This window comes from Pagrus pagrus (assembly GCF_965226575.1).
Source record: "Pagrus pagrus genome assembly, chromosome: 13".
Taxonomy (NCBI): domain Eukaryota; kingdom Metazoa; phylum Chordata; class Actinopteri; order Spariformes; family Sparidae; genus Pagrus; species Pagrus pagrus.
The window spans coordinates 19,648,584-19,666,707 of NC_140197.1; the positions used below are offsets into that span (position 1 = coordinate 19,648,584).

Here is an 18,124-nt window from a genome sequence, read left to right on the forward strand (position 1 = left end):
GAGTGGACATAGTAGAGACCTCACAGGGCATCTAAACTTACATTTAATGCTTTTTAAAAAAATACATTTTAAAGGGATAGTTGTCCGACAGATTTCTGGGGGGCGGAAAATCTTGTTCTTATTCAAGCACTGTTGCTAAGTATAAAGGCATGTAGTGTTTATGTGATCCAGAGCAGTTTTATTCAGCAATATGGTTATTAGTGATTTAAATCTACAATCGACAACAGGTCAGTGCAAGTAAAAAGACAGTATTTAGAGAGGTGGACTTTCAAGTCTGACTCATTTTGGCAAAAATAAATCAAAAGCTGGAGACATGAAATTAGAACAAAGTTGTTTGTGGCAATTCAAACCTCACAAATTTAAGACTTAAATGACTTTCAAGGCCTAATATTTCTCAAATGAGATTTAAGATCTGCAGGTCGCTTGTTATAATAGCTGTGCAGTAAATAATAGTGATTCATTTAAAAGTGGAGCAAAGTGTTCAGTAAGGTGACAGACACAGGATTCACAGATGCATATCAATATATATTTTCAAGATAATTTAAGGAAAATACAATTTTCAACATCAAGCATTGTTAGCATAGCCAGCCAGATCGAAAACACACACCTGGCCGTATACATAAAAACATACAATCTGAAGTATCGTCTCCAAAATCCTGTCGAGTCACATTGTCACATAAACTACAACCATAATAACAGACAACTCAAAAAAGAGTGCAAGTTCACTTTAAAGCATTGCAAGTACGACGAATAACGTGAAACAACGATATTGTGCCCGTCCGAGATATGTCACACGCCTCTGTTAGAGGGCGCCATATCTCCTCTGAAAATCTCAACAATATCCCCTCACTTCAGGAAATGCCGCAGTCATCTCAGGTGCTTTGACTGACATTCTTGAGGTCAAAAGAAATGTACAAACACAGTTGTTTATGGACAATATTGATAATTCAGTCATCTCCCGCCTAAACCCACGGAGTATCTCTACCTCACTAGTCGGTGGTGTAAGCATTACGATGATGATCACAGAGGCAAGTCAAACACAGTGAGGCTTACTGGGAAACCAGCAGATACTGAAGGGAAGAGAGACCCTGGAGCTGAACAGTCCCATTTTTCCCCCCGTCTACATCCTCTGGATCTCAAAAAGGCGGACGTCGGTGTCATACCAGATAGGCGGGTCCACGTTGCTAAAAAGCAAGAACAAAATGTTAAGTCTTGAGTCAGTGTGGAAAAAGACGACTGTTCACAACTCTCAGCTCTTGTGGCTGACTCACCGCAAATAGACGACACCCCACATGTAGGTGCGAAACCACATGGCAGTGCCGGCGTTGGCCTGATACTTTCTGATGAGGATGGGGTGAGGAACTGGCAGCAGGCCCACTAATGTGCCGTGCTGGAGAAACTTGAGGATCTCTGATTCATCTGTCAGACCCCTGCGGTGAAGACACGCGTGAAGACACTTTAAAAGTCCAACGTTATGGAAGTCCTGACAGCTCGTTTGAAGGCGCCGTTTCTGAACACAGGCTGTAAATATTTCTCCATGGACAGTATTTATATTGCACCTAGACATGCTTTTCGATCAAAAAAGACTTCTCACTTTCTACAATATGGGACCTGTGAAAAGGTAACAAACAGACGTGTTTACGTACTTGTCGATGCAGATCTTCTCCACCTGGGGAACAAGCACTTGTAGAAGTCGCATGATAGTCTGCAGGGGTAGTTTACACTTCCAGGAGAGGACCTGGGACAAGAAAGGTAAATCCACATCAGTTCCAAATTCTGCCAAATATCCGACATGTATCAAAAAAACTGAAGGTACCGACCCAGTCCGGTGTGGGAACCCAGAGCGATGTCGAAGATGCACTTGACAAACGCCTTCTTTCCATTTCTGCTTCAGTGTAGAAAACATCCTGATAAAGAGAAGAAATATGTTTACTGACATGCATTTGCCTTCAAACACACATGTGCACTCAATCACACACACACACTTACTTCATTGTCTCGGCCTGAGTTTGACTCGGTGTCACTGGTCCCGGCGGCTGCACTTTGGTCTGTGTGGACTGTGTGTGGGGAGTCTGTCTTTGGAACTGACACCATGGTGCCGTCCTCTGATACCTGAGACTTCTCGGTTAGTTTATCTATGCCTGCAGGAAACCAGGAAATCAATCACTACTTGCAGCACAAGTCTAATGACGTTCTGTGTTTTTATTATCGTAAAAAAATCCCACTAAAACCCAGAATAAACTGATTCTCCTTCCTTATTTGTTTATCCAAAACCTGATACAGCTAAATCCAAAATAAAAAATCCAAAATAAAAGCAAAATATGTAAGTCAGAAAGTATTAAGAGGTAGATTAGATTGTTGGATTTGGTCCGTCTGAGATTTTCTACAAAATGACACATACTTACGGCTCTGAAGGTCAAACATTTCACAAAACACAACAACACAAGCATCCCAACTTTACTGTGTTGTCTTAAACGTTGTGTTTTCTCAAGTGTTTTTGTGTTTGGACCCTCACAGCCACCATACATACTTACATACATTTTCTACATACAAAGCACTTACTTACGGTGGCTCTGAAGGTCAAACATTTCACAAAACACATCAACACAAACAATAAGTGTTCACTGTGTTTTCTCAAGTGTTGTCAAGTTTTCTCAAGTGTTATTGTGTTTTCTGAAGTGTTGTTGTGTTTGGACCCTCAGGGCCACCATACATACATACTTCTACATTGTCTATATACAAAAATACACAATATTACCAGCCTCTTCCTTAAAAATAATTTTTCACAATTTTTTTTAAGAAACAGACCTTTTGGTAAACTTCACATCATATATTCGGACATTACTGATAAAACAAACATGTTGACTCTGAATCATTAAACAGTCAGTCCTCCTGGTCAATAACATTCAAGAGATAGTCAGAAAATGTTGAGAGCACGGTAAGTCAACCAATGAGCCAGATTAACATCCAATCAGATAACAGAGTCAGTACCTGGTATAGCGACCAGACTGGTCTTCAGTGTACCAGGCTCTGCTGGGACAGCGGGGTGAGAGCCCTCCATGGACACAGTCTCCTGGGAGCTGGTGCGGGAAATGACATCTGGGGACTTCCTCTTCCTCTGCAAAGCCTTCTGGATGGAAGCAGAATCAGAGGGCATGTTGGCCAACTGGTGGAAAACGTTACGTTTGCGGATGATGGCGTACACCAGGTTGCAGTTCCCTGGAGGAGAGAGGAAGAGGGACAGATTTACTAAATGAGCAGATGCATGAGTAAGTTCCTTCTGCCACCTTGATCTTGATAAACGAACCAAAAAAAAAAGGGAAAGCTTTTAAAAATCCACGCATGCAAAGAATTCTGTTACGGGTCGGATTTCCCTCACCGTCAAACTGGTACTGGATAATATTGTTGAAAGCCTCGAGAAGGAAGAATACGAGGTGGTGGTTCTGTGCTGCGGAGAACAGGAACCAGCTGGTGGAGAAGGCCTCCAGCAGGTGGAGCAGTTTATTGGCTGCCACCATGGACAGGCTCTTCAAGTAGGGAGACACTGCAGAAGAGGAAGAAATAATAAGAGGATGATTGTGTAATTAAATCAGGAAAACTACGACAGGTGTTTTTATTTGATTCGGTTACTAATGAGCTGTCTTAAACTTTAAAATAGCTGCAAATAAAACAGACAGATGGCAACTCACCGTTTACAACAATAGTGAGAAGGCAGTCGAACAGAGGCTGGAGACGCTGGTGGCCTGTGGTGATAATCTTGTGAAATACCTACAAAACAAACACAGTGACAGCTGTGAACATAAACCGTGTTACAGGGAGAGACGCTACAGGAGAACAAGGTACGCGTCTAACTCATAGATATCACCGTGAAACTTCCCCGGTCGATAAAGACAAGTATCTTTAGTTTTCTGAAATGAGACGCTATCTAATTAAATATGTGCTTATTTGCAGAAAAGACATCTAAACATTGGATAAAGCCAAGCTCAAAATTCTGGTCTCATTTTGTTCTCATAGTAGAGTTAAAGGTTTTTTTTTTTTTTTTTATGCATATAATGTTCTTTTATTCATGTTTTTATTACATCATTTAAGTTTTAAAACCCTATTCTGGTCTTAGTCGGAAAGCCATCTCCCTCCTTTAACCATACTTTAGTTCACGGGACCACATTGCTCCCCATCCTTGCCTCTCTTCACTGGTTGCCTGTCACTTTAAGAATCAATTTTAAGACACTGATCCCCGATGAGCCTGTGTGTAACCTTATATCCTCGGCTGTGTCCCTCCTGTCGATTCCTGAGTCGCCTCTCGTCACAAAAGGGGACCGGGCTTTTGCAATAACGGCTCCTCGCTAATGGAACTGTGAACTCCATGAGGATCTCAGGCGAGCAACTTCAGTGTCCTCTTTAAAATCTCGTCTGTTTTACTCCGTCTCAGTTTGTTTGTTTGTTTGTTTGTTGGTTTGTGATCAGTATTACACAAAAATTACTGAGCACATTTCCACGTAACTTGGTTGGAGGATGGATCTCAGCCCAGAATAGACCCCATTAACTTTTTGTGTGGATCTGGATAAAGGGACAGGGCAAGGATTTTTTTTTTTCTCAATTCTTAACATTGCAAAACAGGTCTTTTTTTCAATGTATTGTTAATTTCTCAGAGAATAATGCATGGATCTTTTAGGTGGCTGGTATCTATGAGTGAGTACAGAAGGGAACTGTTGGGCCTTGGTGGAGATAATTAAACTAAAATAACCTCCTTTATATGTATTTTAGGGTCTCTCCTTCATAAAGAAGACAATTAAGCTAAAGGACACCTGATGAAGTGACATCTCACCACTATAAGCAGGTCAGCATGAGTCCCTGTGAACACTGGGATGTCCATAGGCACATGGACGGTGTAAGGCTTATTCAAGCGCACGCCGAAGTTTCTCTCCCCGCTCAGCAGCAGCAAAATGAACACGCCGATGTGCATGAGTCCGACACGGGCTGCAGAGGATAAAACACGTCACAAATGAATAAACCTTCATGCTTGAAGCTTGCTGGTTGCGAGGATAACCCCGAGACGGGACTCACATTGGTCAGCCCTGGCATCGTTCAGGTAGTAGAGTATAGGAACCAGAATATCCAGCACATCGCTGCTCTTCAGGACAAAAAACAGGAATTTCTGTGGTGGGAACACAGAGGGGATGCTGGTGAATAAGAGAGCACAGAGTCTTAATGCAAAAAACTTCATTATGGTTCTTTGGTCCAACCTTATTGAAGTCACAAAGCTTCCAGAACAGCACCAGCAGCTCCTGGTGGAACTGGATCTTCTTGGTGGAGTTGGGCAGGTAGGTCTGTGTCAGAGGGTTGGTCAGCAGACGGGCCAGGCCCTTCAGTACAAAGTCAAAGTCCTGCCAATGGAGAGACATAAATTGAGCTTTGGACAAATTTGGAAGAAGAAGAAGAAGAAGAAGAAGAAGAAGAAGAAGAAGATCTTTCCGTATTTGACAGAAATGTTTTCATCATACCTCCTCTCTGTGAATCCTTGACAGATAGTTCACAAACAGGTTTTCGGGGCCTGTAGACTGATCACAGATACAGACATTTATTTGAATGATACTAAACAAACGCCCTACAGTCATCACACCGATTTCTTTTTGGCAGTCTTGGTGTCGTACCTCCTGTTCCTCCATGCTGGACGGGGAGGCGGGGCGGTGGGAAACCCCTCCGTCATGCTCCAGAGTCACAATGAGGATCTGCACAGCCTGCTCCACCAGCTGCTCCCGGTAGTCTGAGAAGAGCAGGTGGTTGTACGGGATGCCGTAGCCGACCGGATCGTAGGCGCACACCACATTCAGCAGAGAGGTGAACAGAGGCAAAGCGTGTCTGGGGACAAAGACATGTAGACCTGGTTAGCTTTGTGAGGTTTCATGACTGCTTCCATCCTACCTACAGAACTACCTCCACCAAAAAAGTATGGGAAGTTATTGTCTTCCCCGTCCCTGAAGTCTGTACTGAACTTGGAAAAGGACATAAAGTACATTTCTCCCTCTGCCTGAGTCTTTGGGGCTGGTCTCACTGGTTGCATTTCAAGTGATTCTCAATGAAATATAAGAAAAAACTTTGGCATTTTTCACCCGTGTTCGTTTGTTTGTTGGTTTGTCAGCAGGATTACACAAAATCTACCGATTGGATTTCCATGAAACTTGGATGGAGGATGAGTCTCAGCCCAGAATCGACCCCATTAACTTCTTGTGTGGATCCAGATAAAGGGACAGATCCAAGAATTGTTCTTTAGTATTGCAGGATAGACTGTTTTGTGACATTTCTCAAAAAAAAAAAAAAAATCAGAAGGATTTAGGTGGTTTATATCAATTTCATGCAGATCCGAATAAAAATCCGGATGATTTAAATAAAGGCTTGATTCACATTAAAGGAGACTTTTGGGCCTTTGGAGGTATGTGCTCTTTTAGTTTGACATATTTTTATCTAGATAGAAGGAACATGTCTCTCAAACACCCACTTCAAGGCTAGAGGACTTATTTTAAGCATATCAAGACAAAAACATTGAATTTCAAGCACTGGTCAGTGAGATATTTGAGATAATCTCATATTCAGCTTCAAATCTTGTCTGACTTGTTTTGAAGGTACATTCTCGCAACAAAATATCTAATTTTAAAGTTTCACTGAAAGTAGTTCATTTATTTTGTCACCTTCCACTGATAACAATGGTGCATCAGATGGTTTACATCCCACTCAGTTATGAAACGGACAAAACTATCTTCTCTTCACTCAGACATCTACGCTGGGATTTCAGCTTTCATTTCATTTCATCTGTTTATTTGCATTATTAGCTTCTTGCAACTTGTGGTCAACTTAAGTCATTGGACGTCCCAACATTTGCCCATTACCTATTTTCTGTGGAGCAGAAGAACGTCACCCATGGGTTGAGGACACTGTTGTCCGATGACGGAGGCAGGTACATGGCCTCCGAGAAGCAGGTCAGCAACAACCTGAGCAGCTCCGTCCTAAAGAGCACAGAGAGAAAAACGTCAGTCACATGTAATAATGAGTTTTTTGATACAGATGTCGCCGGCCGACTCACCTGTTCAGGTCATGGATGTAGTTGAGAGGCGGGGACTGTGCAAAGCCCACCCCTGCCTCCCAGATGTATTCACAGCTGTCTATAGACTGCATGCTCTCCACCGAGTCCTGGACGTGGTCACAAATCAAATAATTCAAAGTCAACGTGCAGGATTAGCAATTCTCTGAATATTTGTTTCATGACATTTAGGCGTGGGACGATATGAAAATTTCACGTCTTCATTCCAAAGTGTGTTTTTTCATAATCAGCAATAAAATCTTTGATCATCTCATCCCTGATGACATTGCAAATACAGTTTTTCCAATAAATGATGATTGAATATATATGCACCTTGTTGTCTTTACTGCTGCTGCAACTTTTGCACATTTTATTGTTCACACTGTTTTTATACATTTTTGCCGTTATACCTTTTTATTGCTATTTATATTTTGTTTGACACTTATTGCTTTTTATACAAATGATTTTCTCTACCTGTCTGTTTTTACTGTGTTTTTAAAGTGTTCCTGAGCTCATGTAGTGATATATCTTATATAATCACATTCACATTCTGTTTTATGTTTTACACAGTGTCCTAACTTATCTGGGATCAGGGTAGTAGTTAGGGAATATAGGAAGATTTAAAAACTACTTGGTTAAGAAGAGAAAGATATAACAGCCACAGCACATAAATGATTGTTAATCTTGTTATTATTTGTATTGTAATTGAGGATAAGCGACTGAAATCTATCGAGTTTATGGAAGATTGCCTTCGTGGTTAAATGTCAACAGTTGTTGAGAAATGGGATGTGCACTCCTGTCACTTTACTCACACGCTTCTTCCTGCTTTGCCACAATCAGTAAACATAGTTTGTCTTTAGAAAGAAGCGACCTACGAGATCACTGCGACATGATAAGTTGCAGCATTCCTTTCTTTTCAGAGAAACTTGATTGACAAGTTTGTTGGGCAACTTCAGACCAGGAAGGAGGAAACGGTGCTCAAAAAAAAACACGTTTGACATTTAAGATAATCAACATAGATCATCACATGTCGAATGTGGTAACGTGCAGTTATTTATTGCGCTGGTTGGTGATGAAATGACAAGCTCAGCACTCACGGGGCCTCTCTTGTGGCTGTGCACAGTGAAGTCAGGGCAGAAGAGCAGGTCGGCGATGGCCAGCAGCAGCGACTCGGCCAGCGGTCGAGCTCCGTCGTCATCGTCGAGCTCATCCGTCTGGAAAGGACGGACACACGCATGAGACCAGATGCAGAGGATGAATGTAATTCTCTACCTTTCACTGACAGAACTTGGAAGATGGCTCCGTACAGATGAAATTACCTTGCAGAATTACATTTCCTGCTCTACAAGGAAAGAAGAAGATGCGTCTTCCTACAAGTGGAATGAGGAAACCAGTTTCACTGAGAAAAGGACATGTGCTCCTGAAGAGAAAGCTTCCATTGAGCTGAGAACTGATGAAAACATCATGTTCACGTAGCTGACAGATCATATCTTGAGTTGTAAACAACATTTTGTATCAATGGGACATTGTCAGACAAAAACTGATAAAGGGACAGTTCACACGAAAATCAAAAATACACTTAGCGCGAGCGTTTTCCTGATATCTGAACTTTGTGTTTTGGCTAATTCAGATGGATAGCTCTACAAGTAAGAGCAAAAACTGTCCGTTTAAGAACGATTAGCGGACATTTCTTTATTGTTTTTGCAGGTAGGTTTTCCTTCCCCGTGCCCACTCACCCCAGCCCGGCCGGCACCGGGCACCGTTGACCAGAAGAATCCTCTCCAGTCCTGGTCCTCGAAGATGTAGGGGAGGATGCGGCTCAGGATGCGAGTGCAGTTCAGGATCACCTGCTTCTCCCTCTCTGTGGGGCAACCAGACTCTGCGCCCTGCACCAGCTTCTCCACGGCCTGAGGACGCAGGACACATGAGACACACTGAGAATGCACTTTAGGGCCCAATGTTGGGGCTGTCGGTGAGCGTCTGTGGCCCCGGTTGTTTTGGTGTGTCACGCATCGTTAACACTCGATGACCCACGTCTGTAGCTTTTTGGCCAATTGAGCATGTTGAATCAGCAGCAGAGCCCGTCGGTGAGAGACATCGCTCTGATTGGCTAACAGAATCAGTGCGCGGGAAGAGAAATGGAAAAAGAAAGAGAGAGTAACCATAATTTCACCCGCTACTGCAAATGTTCACCTCCACCTCTTCACCAGCGCCATTTGCAGACTTTTATCAGACTTAATCTCGATCAGAAGTGGCTGTGTTAGAGAGAGTGGCGTCACAAAAGTAGTTGTATGGAGAGTTATTTCCTCTCAAGCTGAAGTCTTTGTGGTGTGTTCAAGTGCAGCTTTTTGACCGAGACACAGGCGACGTGAGGAGACGTGACAGTGAGCCTTTTGTGTCCGGGCCCTTACAGGGAAGTAGGAGACATCTTGTGTCCAGCAGTTAAACTTGTGAAATGAGGAATGAGGAATTTTTAATGAGGGAGAAGGAATGGTGGCCATTTTAAAGGTTTTCATGCAGAAATTATACTTTTTTTTCTCACTTTCTTTTAAGAAAAAATGTATAATTTCTACAGTTTCCTTTATTTGATGGGGCTTCTCTTTACAGTGAGCTCGTCTTTATTGCTCGTATTTCTCTATTCCTGCGCCATCAACTGGACACTGATGACTTTATTTCTGGCGGACGAAGATGAAACAGCTTCACCAGCAAACTGCAGCGTCTCATAAATTATTTTTGAAGTCCGTGCACACTGGGAAGTACACTAGATACCTCCAGTTGGCTTCATTTGAAAATGAAAGTATCTGGCCTGTGTGAGACGGGGACATGTTGGCTTTTTTTGGGGCCTTCAACAAAGATTCACTTTAAAAAATGATTCATCATCAGCCTGCATCTAAAATAGGTAACAAACTCTCTTTGCTTCAAGGGCTCTCGTCTCCTCCTCTTTATTTAATTAGGCTAAGTACCCCAGTACGTCCCAGTATGTCTGTTTTGTTTCTGATAGGCGGCTTCAAACGGAAGCTGGCACCGAGAGACGGGAAGCGAAGGGAAAGGAAGGAGAGTTGACTCACTTATTCCCACATCTGAGAGCATAAGGCAGCACCGTGCTGACAGACCGTGCTGGGCTCCGACAAACAAAAAAATCCTGCAGTGTTTCAAAACAACATTATTCCACCGAGCAGCATCAAAGCGAGGGGGTCTCGAGTTTGCATTAACAGTGCGTGTACCTTGTAGCAGAGGGTTGCTAAATTGGAGGGGGACTCCTCTCGAACGGCTCTTATCTCTGCAGCTGGCACCAGAGCGAAAACATCCTGGACTGTGGTGGTGGTGTCTGCCCAGAACTGGTCCCAGAAGGCATCGTCCGTGGCTTCCACTGGCTGCGAAGGACATGTTTACATTTCAGTTTTCTATACATCTGAGCCAAATGCAGCATTTTCTGTGAGTGGGGTTTGTGAAGTACAATACTCTGATTCATCCTGCAGGTCATTAAAATATCATGTTGCCTGTTTCATCATAAGGCACAGCCTACTCAGACTGCACAGCTCAGCCCAGGCCTGCCTAATGGCTGTGTAAACACAACCTCTATCCTAACAACAGAGAGGAGGGAGCTGATCTCAGCACAGTCCACCTGCCGCAACAGCAAACGTGCTCATTGTCACACTTACGTCATCATTTTTTTTTTTTTTTGGAGGGGGGGGGGATTTAACTACGCCATCGTCAAAATCTAAACATGTCAATCCAGGATACAGATCATTTAATCCAACAGCGTGACACATGTGATGAACATGGAGGACGGTGCGTGCGGCTCTACGTCCAAAAACATGTCGATTATGCGATATTTAAAAAAAAAATGTGGATTCAAATCATGCAACATGTTTGTTTTTTTGCGACCACATCATCATCATCGTCATCATCCTCTCCTCTCCTCGGTGATGCTCCGAGGCGCTCACCCGCACACAGTCTCCTTATAATTAAATGCTTTATGAAGCTGCACGGAGGCGCATATACCTGTGTTTTGGTTGTCAGCTGAATCACCGCTTTCCTGAAGTTCAGCTTGGAGTCGGTGCTGCCCATCGCGATTATTTCCCTTTAGAATAACAGGAGCGCTGCTGCTGCTGCGGCTGCTGCTACTGTGGATCCCTGTTAATCTCCCCTCCGTCCTCCGCTTGAGTCATTGGCGGAGGCGTTTTTTTCCACTATTGGCTGGCTGGACCTGCTACAGGGTGTAACTTCCGGGTTGTGAAGATGTCAAGCATTTAAGACAGATTGGATGTTTTGTTTCCAGCATTTCCAGCTGTTTTTACACAAAGCAATGGATTTAATTTATGTATTTAAGCTGGGAATCGGTCTATACTCTCGAAGCCATGGTGCTTTCAAGGACAAATGTTCTGCATTTACGGTCTGTTGTATTGTAGATGTGTTTCTTATTAAAAGACACAGCTCGGTGTTTTCAATCCCAGCAGCAATAATAACATCCAGCCTGTGTCAAACAGCAGTTCTGTTGTAAACAGCGACATCTTTTGGGGAAATTAACAATCAGCCAATAATTGTTTGTTTTTTTTGTTTTGTTTCTGATCAAGATAAATTACAGTTTTCAAGAAGAAACTAAATAATTAGCGTGGCATTTCGCTTAATTCAATAAATCATTAAGTTAATTAACAGCTTTCGATGCGGTGTTATTTTATGCTGCCTTTAAGTGCAGCTCGTAAACTCTCACTTCCATTCCGCGATAACGTGTTACCCACGAGATTGGTTACGTGAAGAGCAACACGATGATTACTTTTATCATCACTTCAGCTCCCATCATTACTGCCATCGTGGCTACCGCCCTCACCACATTTTACATATCTGATACTACGGAAAGCTGTACTCAGATTATCTAACTGTCATTGTATAAGGATATTTTCCGACAGCCCTTAAAAGCATCATTACTGGTTTTTGCGCAGCCGCAGTAGCATGTAAACACAACTGCCGCGATAGGCTGTGGGTTTCTTGTGACTGCTTTAGTTAGCTAGGTTGAGCTAAAAGAGGTGTAATTTCACCCCAGCTCTTACCCTGAGATTGTTAGACTGTTATCCAAGAAACTCGGCGATTTATCAGCGATGTGTGCCGTGGTCAGCTAATTTCGAGCAGCAGCTAAAAAAGGGGTTAGCTAGCAGTGACGTTAGCTGCCTTGACAACAAACCTAGCTAGCTTAACGCTAGCTCGTTAACGCCCGATCTTTATGTGATTTAACAGCTAATTCCGTCAAGTTTCTGTGTAGATAATCAGATAATCCTTTAAGAGTTGCCAAAATGGCTTATAGTATCACACCAATGTTTAACACAATTAGCTAGTCAGACGAGGCTAGTTCGCTAACTCAGGTGTTAGGCCATCATCGACTGTGAGGGAACAAGCTAACATACGTTGTCCTCCAGCCTGGTCCGAGCAAATACAAAGGAAACTCATCGAGACTGATTTAGTGTCATCATATGTTGACTGAAAACAGGTGAGCAACATCTCCGATACTTACGTAACGCTAAGTGATCAAATATCGCTTGAAACAAATGGAGTAACGTCACTGTGGCCTTTATTGGCCACTGGCAGCAGCCATATATAAACTACGTGATCATTATTGGTGTTTACACATGCAGCAGTTGGACCTGGATGTGCATTAAGGATAAACAGGTGATGAGTGTTTTAAATGTGCTTATGTTCAAACAGGAAGCGGCAGCGCAGTGGTGGTGATGAGGAGAGCGGCCACCTGGTGCCACAAGCCAAAAGACAGAGCAGAGGTCACCCTCTGTCTCCTCAGCCAGGGAGGGATGCCTGGGACTCTGAGGTACAGGAACCAAGGAAATGATATCGTTGTACTGAAGACAGCTGGACATATCTTTGTGTGACACTAACCTTTCAGTTGCAGCGTTTTTTGTTAGATAGTTCGGATAAAACTACAAAATATTGTTTTAGTAGTTGTAGTCCATTTCCTGTTCATCCACAGTTTTTACAAATGACCAACAAGAAGTCACGCAACCTCTTTTTGTGCGTCATGTGCTTGGCCGATTATCGGGTCGATAGTCAACATTTTTCCAATAATCGGTATCGGTTATTTTTCTGTCAGATTGCCGATAAATTAAACTAATTTAAAAATGTGCTACTTTGGCTCTGATGCAGCATCCTCTCACACAATGTCCCGCCCACAACTCTCTATTCTCTCTATCTCTCTCTATTTTACTCTATTAAGTAAAAGTAGTGGAGAGGATGTATGAAGTAGCCGACAAGTACTCAAGTAAAGTACCTCTAACTTGTACTCAAGAGCAGTACTTGAGTAAATTGTACTTAGGTTAATTCCAACACTGGTTGTTCCAGATTTTGACACAAAGACAAAACAATTTTCACTGCAAATGAACAATTGATTTCTAATTGTTGGTCTCGGCCCTGAAAAAGCCATATCGGTCAGCCTCTAATCAAGACTGCAACTGGATTTCAGATGTCACGAATTGTGACGGTCTAGAATAACAGCGCCTTGCAGCTTAATATTGCCCCGTCTGTTTAAACTACTTTACAGTGATACGTCCCCATGGTCACCAACTAATCTTACCTATTATGGAGGTCTAGATTTTGAATCAATGTAAACATTAGTGCTAAATCCTGCGGTAAGTCTGCTCCGCTTTCTCACCGCAAAACGAACTGCACCAGAGTTTGATTCCAAGCTTTCACACCAGCATGAACGAGATGGGCGAACGTGCCTGATTTCTTTTGAGCAGCAGGTCAGGCGTTAAAGCGCCCTTATGCCTTGGTCACGCTACACAATTTTCTGCTTTGTAATCGGGATTCATCGTGGTTTGCGCACTACATGACCGTTCTGCGACACAATACAAGATCACACAGGCGAGACGTGACGTGAGAATGAAGCGGTCCAAGCAATCCAAGTTGTTTTCATGCTGGTTTGACAAACAGAAGACTATGAGTGAGAGGATGGATTAGGATGCGCAACAAGTTGGTGAACTCTGTTAGCTCCTGGATTGCGTCGTTGACTGGAAATCAGGGCTAAAGGTGTGAATTTAGCTTTAGCTTGATGAGGGTCTGATGAGGCCTCTGTGAGTTCTAGTTTTTAGTCTCTGAATTTTTTATCCATGTTATTGTGGATTGTGATGTTTGTATCCAGCTGGCAGATCACTGATGTTGACTTCTGTATTTCAGTCATCCAACAGCGAGAGCAGCAGCAGCATCAGTAGTCCAGAACATGCCGCTGGGAGCTGCACCAGTCAGTGTGTCGTGGGCCCCTGCAGTCCCCTCAGCGTCAGCGAGGCCTCAGAACCGGCCGGCGTTATAAACCCGGTGACCTACCTGCAGATCAACCGCATCCTGAAGCAAGCCCACTTCCAGAGCCTGCAGAGCCGAAGCCACCTCAGAGACACATGACCACACGACGTGTCTCTCTGCCAGCCGCCAGAGGACCGAGTCCCTGAGGCACATCAGAGCATCACACGCTGATTCACTTCACTCAGCTCTTCCCGCCCATCTCCAGTTACTGTGATATCTCGCAGCTCTACATATCTGTGGATGGAGACCAGCTCCTGGTCAGGTATCTGGAGGGGGTTCATCATTCAAATAAATCAAAATGATAATCATTTTAGCAATAATAACTGTGCGATCAGTGTCAACATTTTATTGTGATCCACTTGAGCTCTGACCAGCGTGGTTTACATGCTGCTCTCACAGCCTTATTGTGACAGTTTGATGATGATATGATGATGATGAAGATGAATCCCTGTGTTTTGTTTTAAATGTTGTATGAAACCAGTGCTACTGTAGCTGCAGAAATGGCACCAAACACAATTTTTAGGCCGGTCAGTGTGACTCGTTTAGTCTCATAGTAGGGTACTCTGGTTGTATAATGCTGAATCTGATGTCTGTGTGAGTACATGGACCAGTCTCAGGGAGGATTTGCACTTGTCTCGGACTGCTCATTTGCTTTCATATTCAGACAGGGACTCCTTTACAGGGACATGTAGGAGCCATAGGTGTTAACTTGGCCAAGGAGGTTATTTTTTCTGTTAGTTAATAGAGTTTTCAATAGATTTCATTTAGCTGTAGTGGAGAGTCAGAACATGGATTTGGGTTTTTTTTTGTGCAGATCACAAATTTTCAAGGATTTCAGAACACGTCATTTTCCATTAATTACTGCACTTACTTTGTTAAAAAGTTAACATTTGAGAAACAAAGCTGATAATTACAATATAGTACATCCTCTGTACTGTTGCTTTCTAGCTATCTGGACAAGATTTTTTTTTTTTGTGATCGCTAAATTGATTTGTCTTCGAATGACCATTATCAGTAATAACACTGTAGACTCAGACATGGAAATATTCATCTATAATCAGCAGCGTGGCCAAATGTCACCGACATCAGAGTTAAACATCATTGTTATTAAAAACTAGGGCTGCTCAAAATGCTCATAAAAATCAAATCACGATTAAAGGAGCACTACGTAGTTTTGGAGAACTCAGAATTTGAATATTTACAATATGAATGAGGCAATAATTCAAACTCATAACTGAATAAACAAGCTGTTCTCAGAGGAAAATAAGGTCCCAGAACACTGTTTGAAGCTAGAAATGTGGCAGGGTCCGCCACATATAAACAAAGTAAAACAGCATGAAACTGTGTTGTCCTTCAAGGTCAGTTTGTTTATTCAGTCATGAAAACAAAGAGTTTGTTTATTTAGTTTATAGCATAACAAATCAATCAATGCAGATCTATCTCTTCCCCAGAACTACATATTGCACCTTTAATTTGACATATGTTGTGATTGCGGTATGATTCAAGATTAGTGAGAATGATCATTTTTGATCACAATTTAAATTTGTTACAAGCAGAACTATTAAAATCATGATGACGTGACAAAAAGACATCCGGAGAAGGAGATTTGTAGGTGAGGACATCTCTGCAGCACGACATCATGATGCTGTTTTGTCACATCTTACCTTGTTATTTCGATTATATTTGACTTAACAGTGCAGCTGTAATACGAGCTGATGCAGCTAAAACCAAAGGAAGCATCCACGCTATACCACTATAGAGCGATGGTGCACCTGTGGTTGTCAGCAGTCAACAATATAAAGACTTTGTATAAAAAAAACAACATTAAGAATTATAGATGATTACATCCGACATGTCTCTTCAAGTAATTCTGAGGATCGATCCAAATTGATTCATCTCAAACTCGATCACGGGACAACAAAGCTAACTATGTCGAGATCATGAGAAAATCCTTCATGATCATGGAAATATATAGTCAGCTTCTGGTGACCACAAGGAGAAAACAAACAACAGTTGCTCCCGTGGACTCAACCTTCCATACTCTTAGACTCTCTCTTTTCTCTTATTGTATGGAGGGCCTTGATGCAGCGTTTGAGCATGTAGGAAAACGTAGTTGTTTCCAGAGCGGGGGGTTACAGTAGGAACAAAAAGACATTCCACTGGCTTTGTTTGCAGTATCACTGGAGCCACCTGCAGACGAGCCTCTCTTGCCGTGCACTACCATTCGATGGTTGCTGTGTGTGTGTGTGTGTCTGTGCACTGAACATCCAGGTACAAGCACTGACCGTTACGGCTGTGCGTCTCTCCTTTTCTTCTTAGCGCGGGGTCGGTTTCATTGCCTCATCCCCGGGAGGAAGCTCAGCTGTTTAGTTTCTTTTTTTCTTGAAATCATTTTGAAGATGTGGTTTATTTTTTTTCTCTCAATGATATCTATTTTTTTGTATTTAGTAATGTACATGACATTAACCTGACATTGACGTTCTTTTTCTTGTAAATACCCCTTCATTTCCAAAATAAAGATTAATGTTTTTGAACAAAGACGTTCTTCACTCACTTCAATGAAATCTAGCCGAGCAAGTTAAATCTAGTTTGTCACGTGAAATCAAATATTTAGATGTTTTTATGTTCAGCCACATGTCTCGACAGTGTCCGCAGCAAATTTTATGTTCAGCCTCTAACAGAAAAAAAATCTGTGGGACTTTTCCTTTAGATACTTAAAGCAACATTATGTAGAATCGTAAATACAAATCCCGGGTGTGTAACAAATTGCCAGACGTAATGTAGGTGCTAACCACAAACAAAACTCATTACATCACTGAAGCTACATGGTGCAGAAACAAGTGGCTGAGACACCATTCACTCTATTACAAGACACTGTACCATCAACATGATTCTGAAGCTGTTTTAAAATGAAAAAGTGACGTAATATAACTTTAAGAATAATTATAAATCCACTCTTAAAATGATCAAATAAATCCTGAACATGAAGCAGGATAATCTGGGTCCATTCGTACAAAACAGGAATTCCCAGCATCCTTCCTCTTTCCCTCCAAATAGCCAGTAATGAATGACTCCCCATGCATCGAGAGCATCATTAACGAGATATGACCTGTGTCTGAGCGAGGAGCAGAGGAAGGTTTCTTTAATTAGCACACTACATGTCCTTGTCTTGTCACAGACGCAGTAACAGATTACATACATTAATGCACCACACGTAACCACAGTTACCTCGCCGTCCACTGTGGGTCCTCATTACTTGCCTCCTTTGATTCCCTCGCTCCACCTCCGCTAAGGTAGAGATGACGAATGAGCCAATGATAATTCAGGATAGGAGAATCTTCCATCGTGACAATGTAGCTCCGTTTCAGGTGCACTCCCCCTCATTACTTTTGAAAAGGCAGATACCATATAGAGAGGAACAATTAGCGAAGCTTTCATCTTAGCATCATGCGAGGTGTTCCTCTTTTGTATCTTGAAGCAAACATCACATCAGAGCCAGGCGAGCGCGGTGTAATTAAGGTGGCGAGGATGCAATTAGCTGCAGCTTGGATAAATATTTTCCCAGTGATAATCCAAATTCCTGTTTAGGAAAAACATTACTGCATATTAAAGAAATAATTTACCCCAAAATGCTAATTCAGTGAAGCCTCTGTGGTGCCCTGTTAGGGTTTTTTTACACTGTTGATGTGAAGCTACGACGCTGGAAAAACAAACTGGATAAAAGAGCAAAATAAGAATATTTAAAAT

General features: G+C 42.4%; 2 protein-coding genes across 3 annotated transcripts; one reads left to right on the forward strand and one right to left on the reverse strand.

The window, feature by feature from the left end:
• Positions 1-504: 504 nt before the first annotated feature.
• hid1a (HID1 domain containing a) lies at positions 505-11,448 on the reverse strand. Of its 2 annotated transcripts, XM_084371585.1 has the most exons (19): positions 11,081-11,445; positions 10,300-10,449; positions 8,812-8,982; positions 8,173-8,289; positions 7,079-7,185; positions 6,885-7,001; positions 5,652-5,859; positions 5,502-5,558; positions 5,244-5,384; positions 5,065-5,155; positions 4,826-4,977; positions 3,690-3,768; positions 3,380-3,544; positions 2,992-3,219; positions 1,990-2,141; positions 1,821-1,907; positions 1,647-1,738; positions 1,272-1,430; positions 505-1,184 (listed from the first exon to the last, which is right to left on the reverse strand). In XM_084371585.1, exons 1-19 carry the CDS (start codon positions 11,144-11,146, stop codon positions 1,121-1,123), a joined length of 2,403 nt encoding a protein of 800 aa, XP_084227711.1. In that variant the 5' UTR covers positions 11,147-11,445; the 3' UTR covers positions 505-1,120. The 2 variants fall into 2 exon arrangements, with proteins under 2 accessions (XP_084227711.1, XP_084227710.1); XM_084371584.1 differs by having other exon boundaries at positions 5,502-5,859; positions 11,081-11,448.
• Positions 11,449-12,018: 570 nt separating this feature from the next.
• Positions 12,019-16,915, forward strand: LOC311268141 (protein VCF1). The gene is made up of 3 exons (XM_084371588.1): positions 12,019-12,560; positions 12,776-12,893; positions 14,255-16,915. The coding sequence occupies exons 1-3, from the start codon at positions 12,544-12,546 to the stop codon at positions 14,474-14,476; spliced, it is 357 nt and encodes a 118-aa protein (XP_084227714.1). The 5' UTR covers positions 12,019-12,543; the 3' UTR covers positions 14,477-16,915.
• The last annotated feature ends 1,209 nt before the right edge of the window (positions 16,916-18,124 follow it).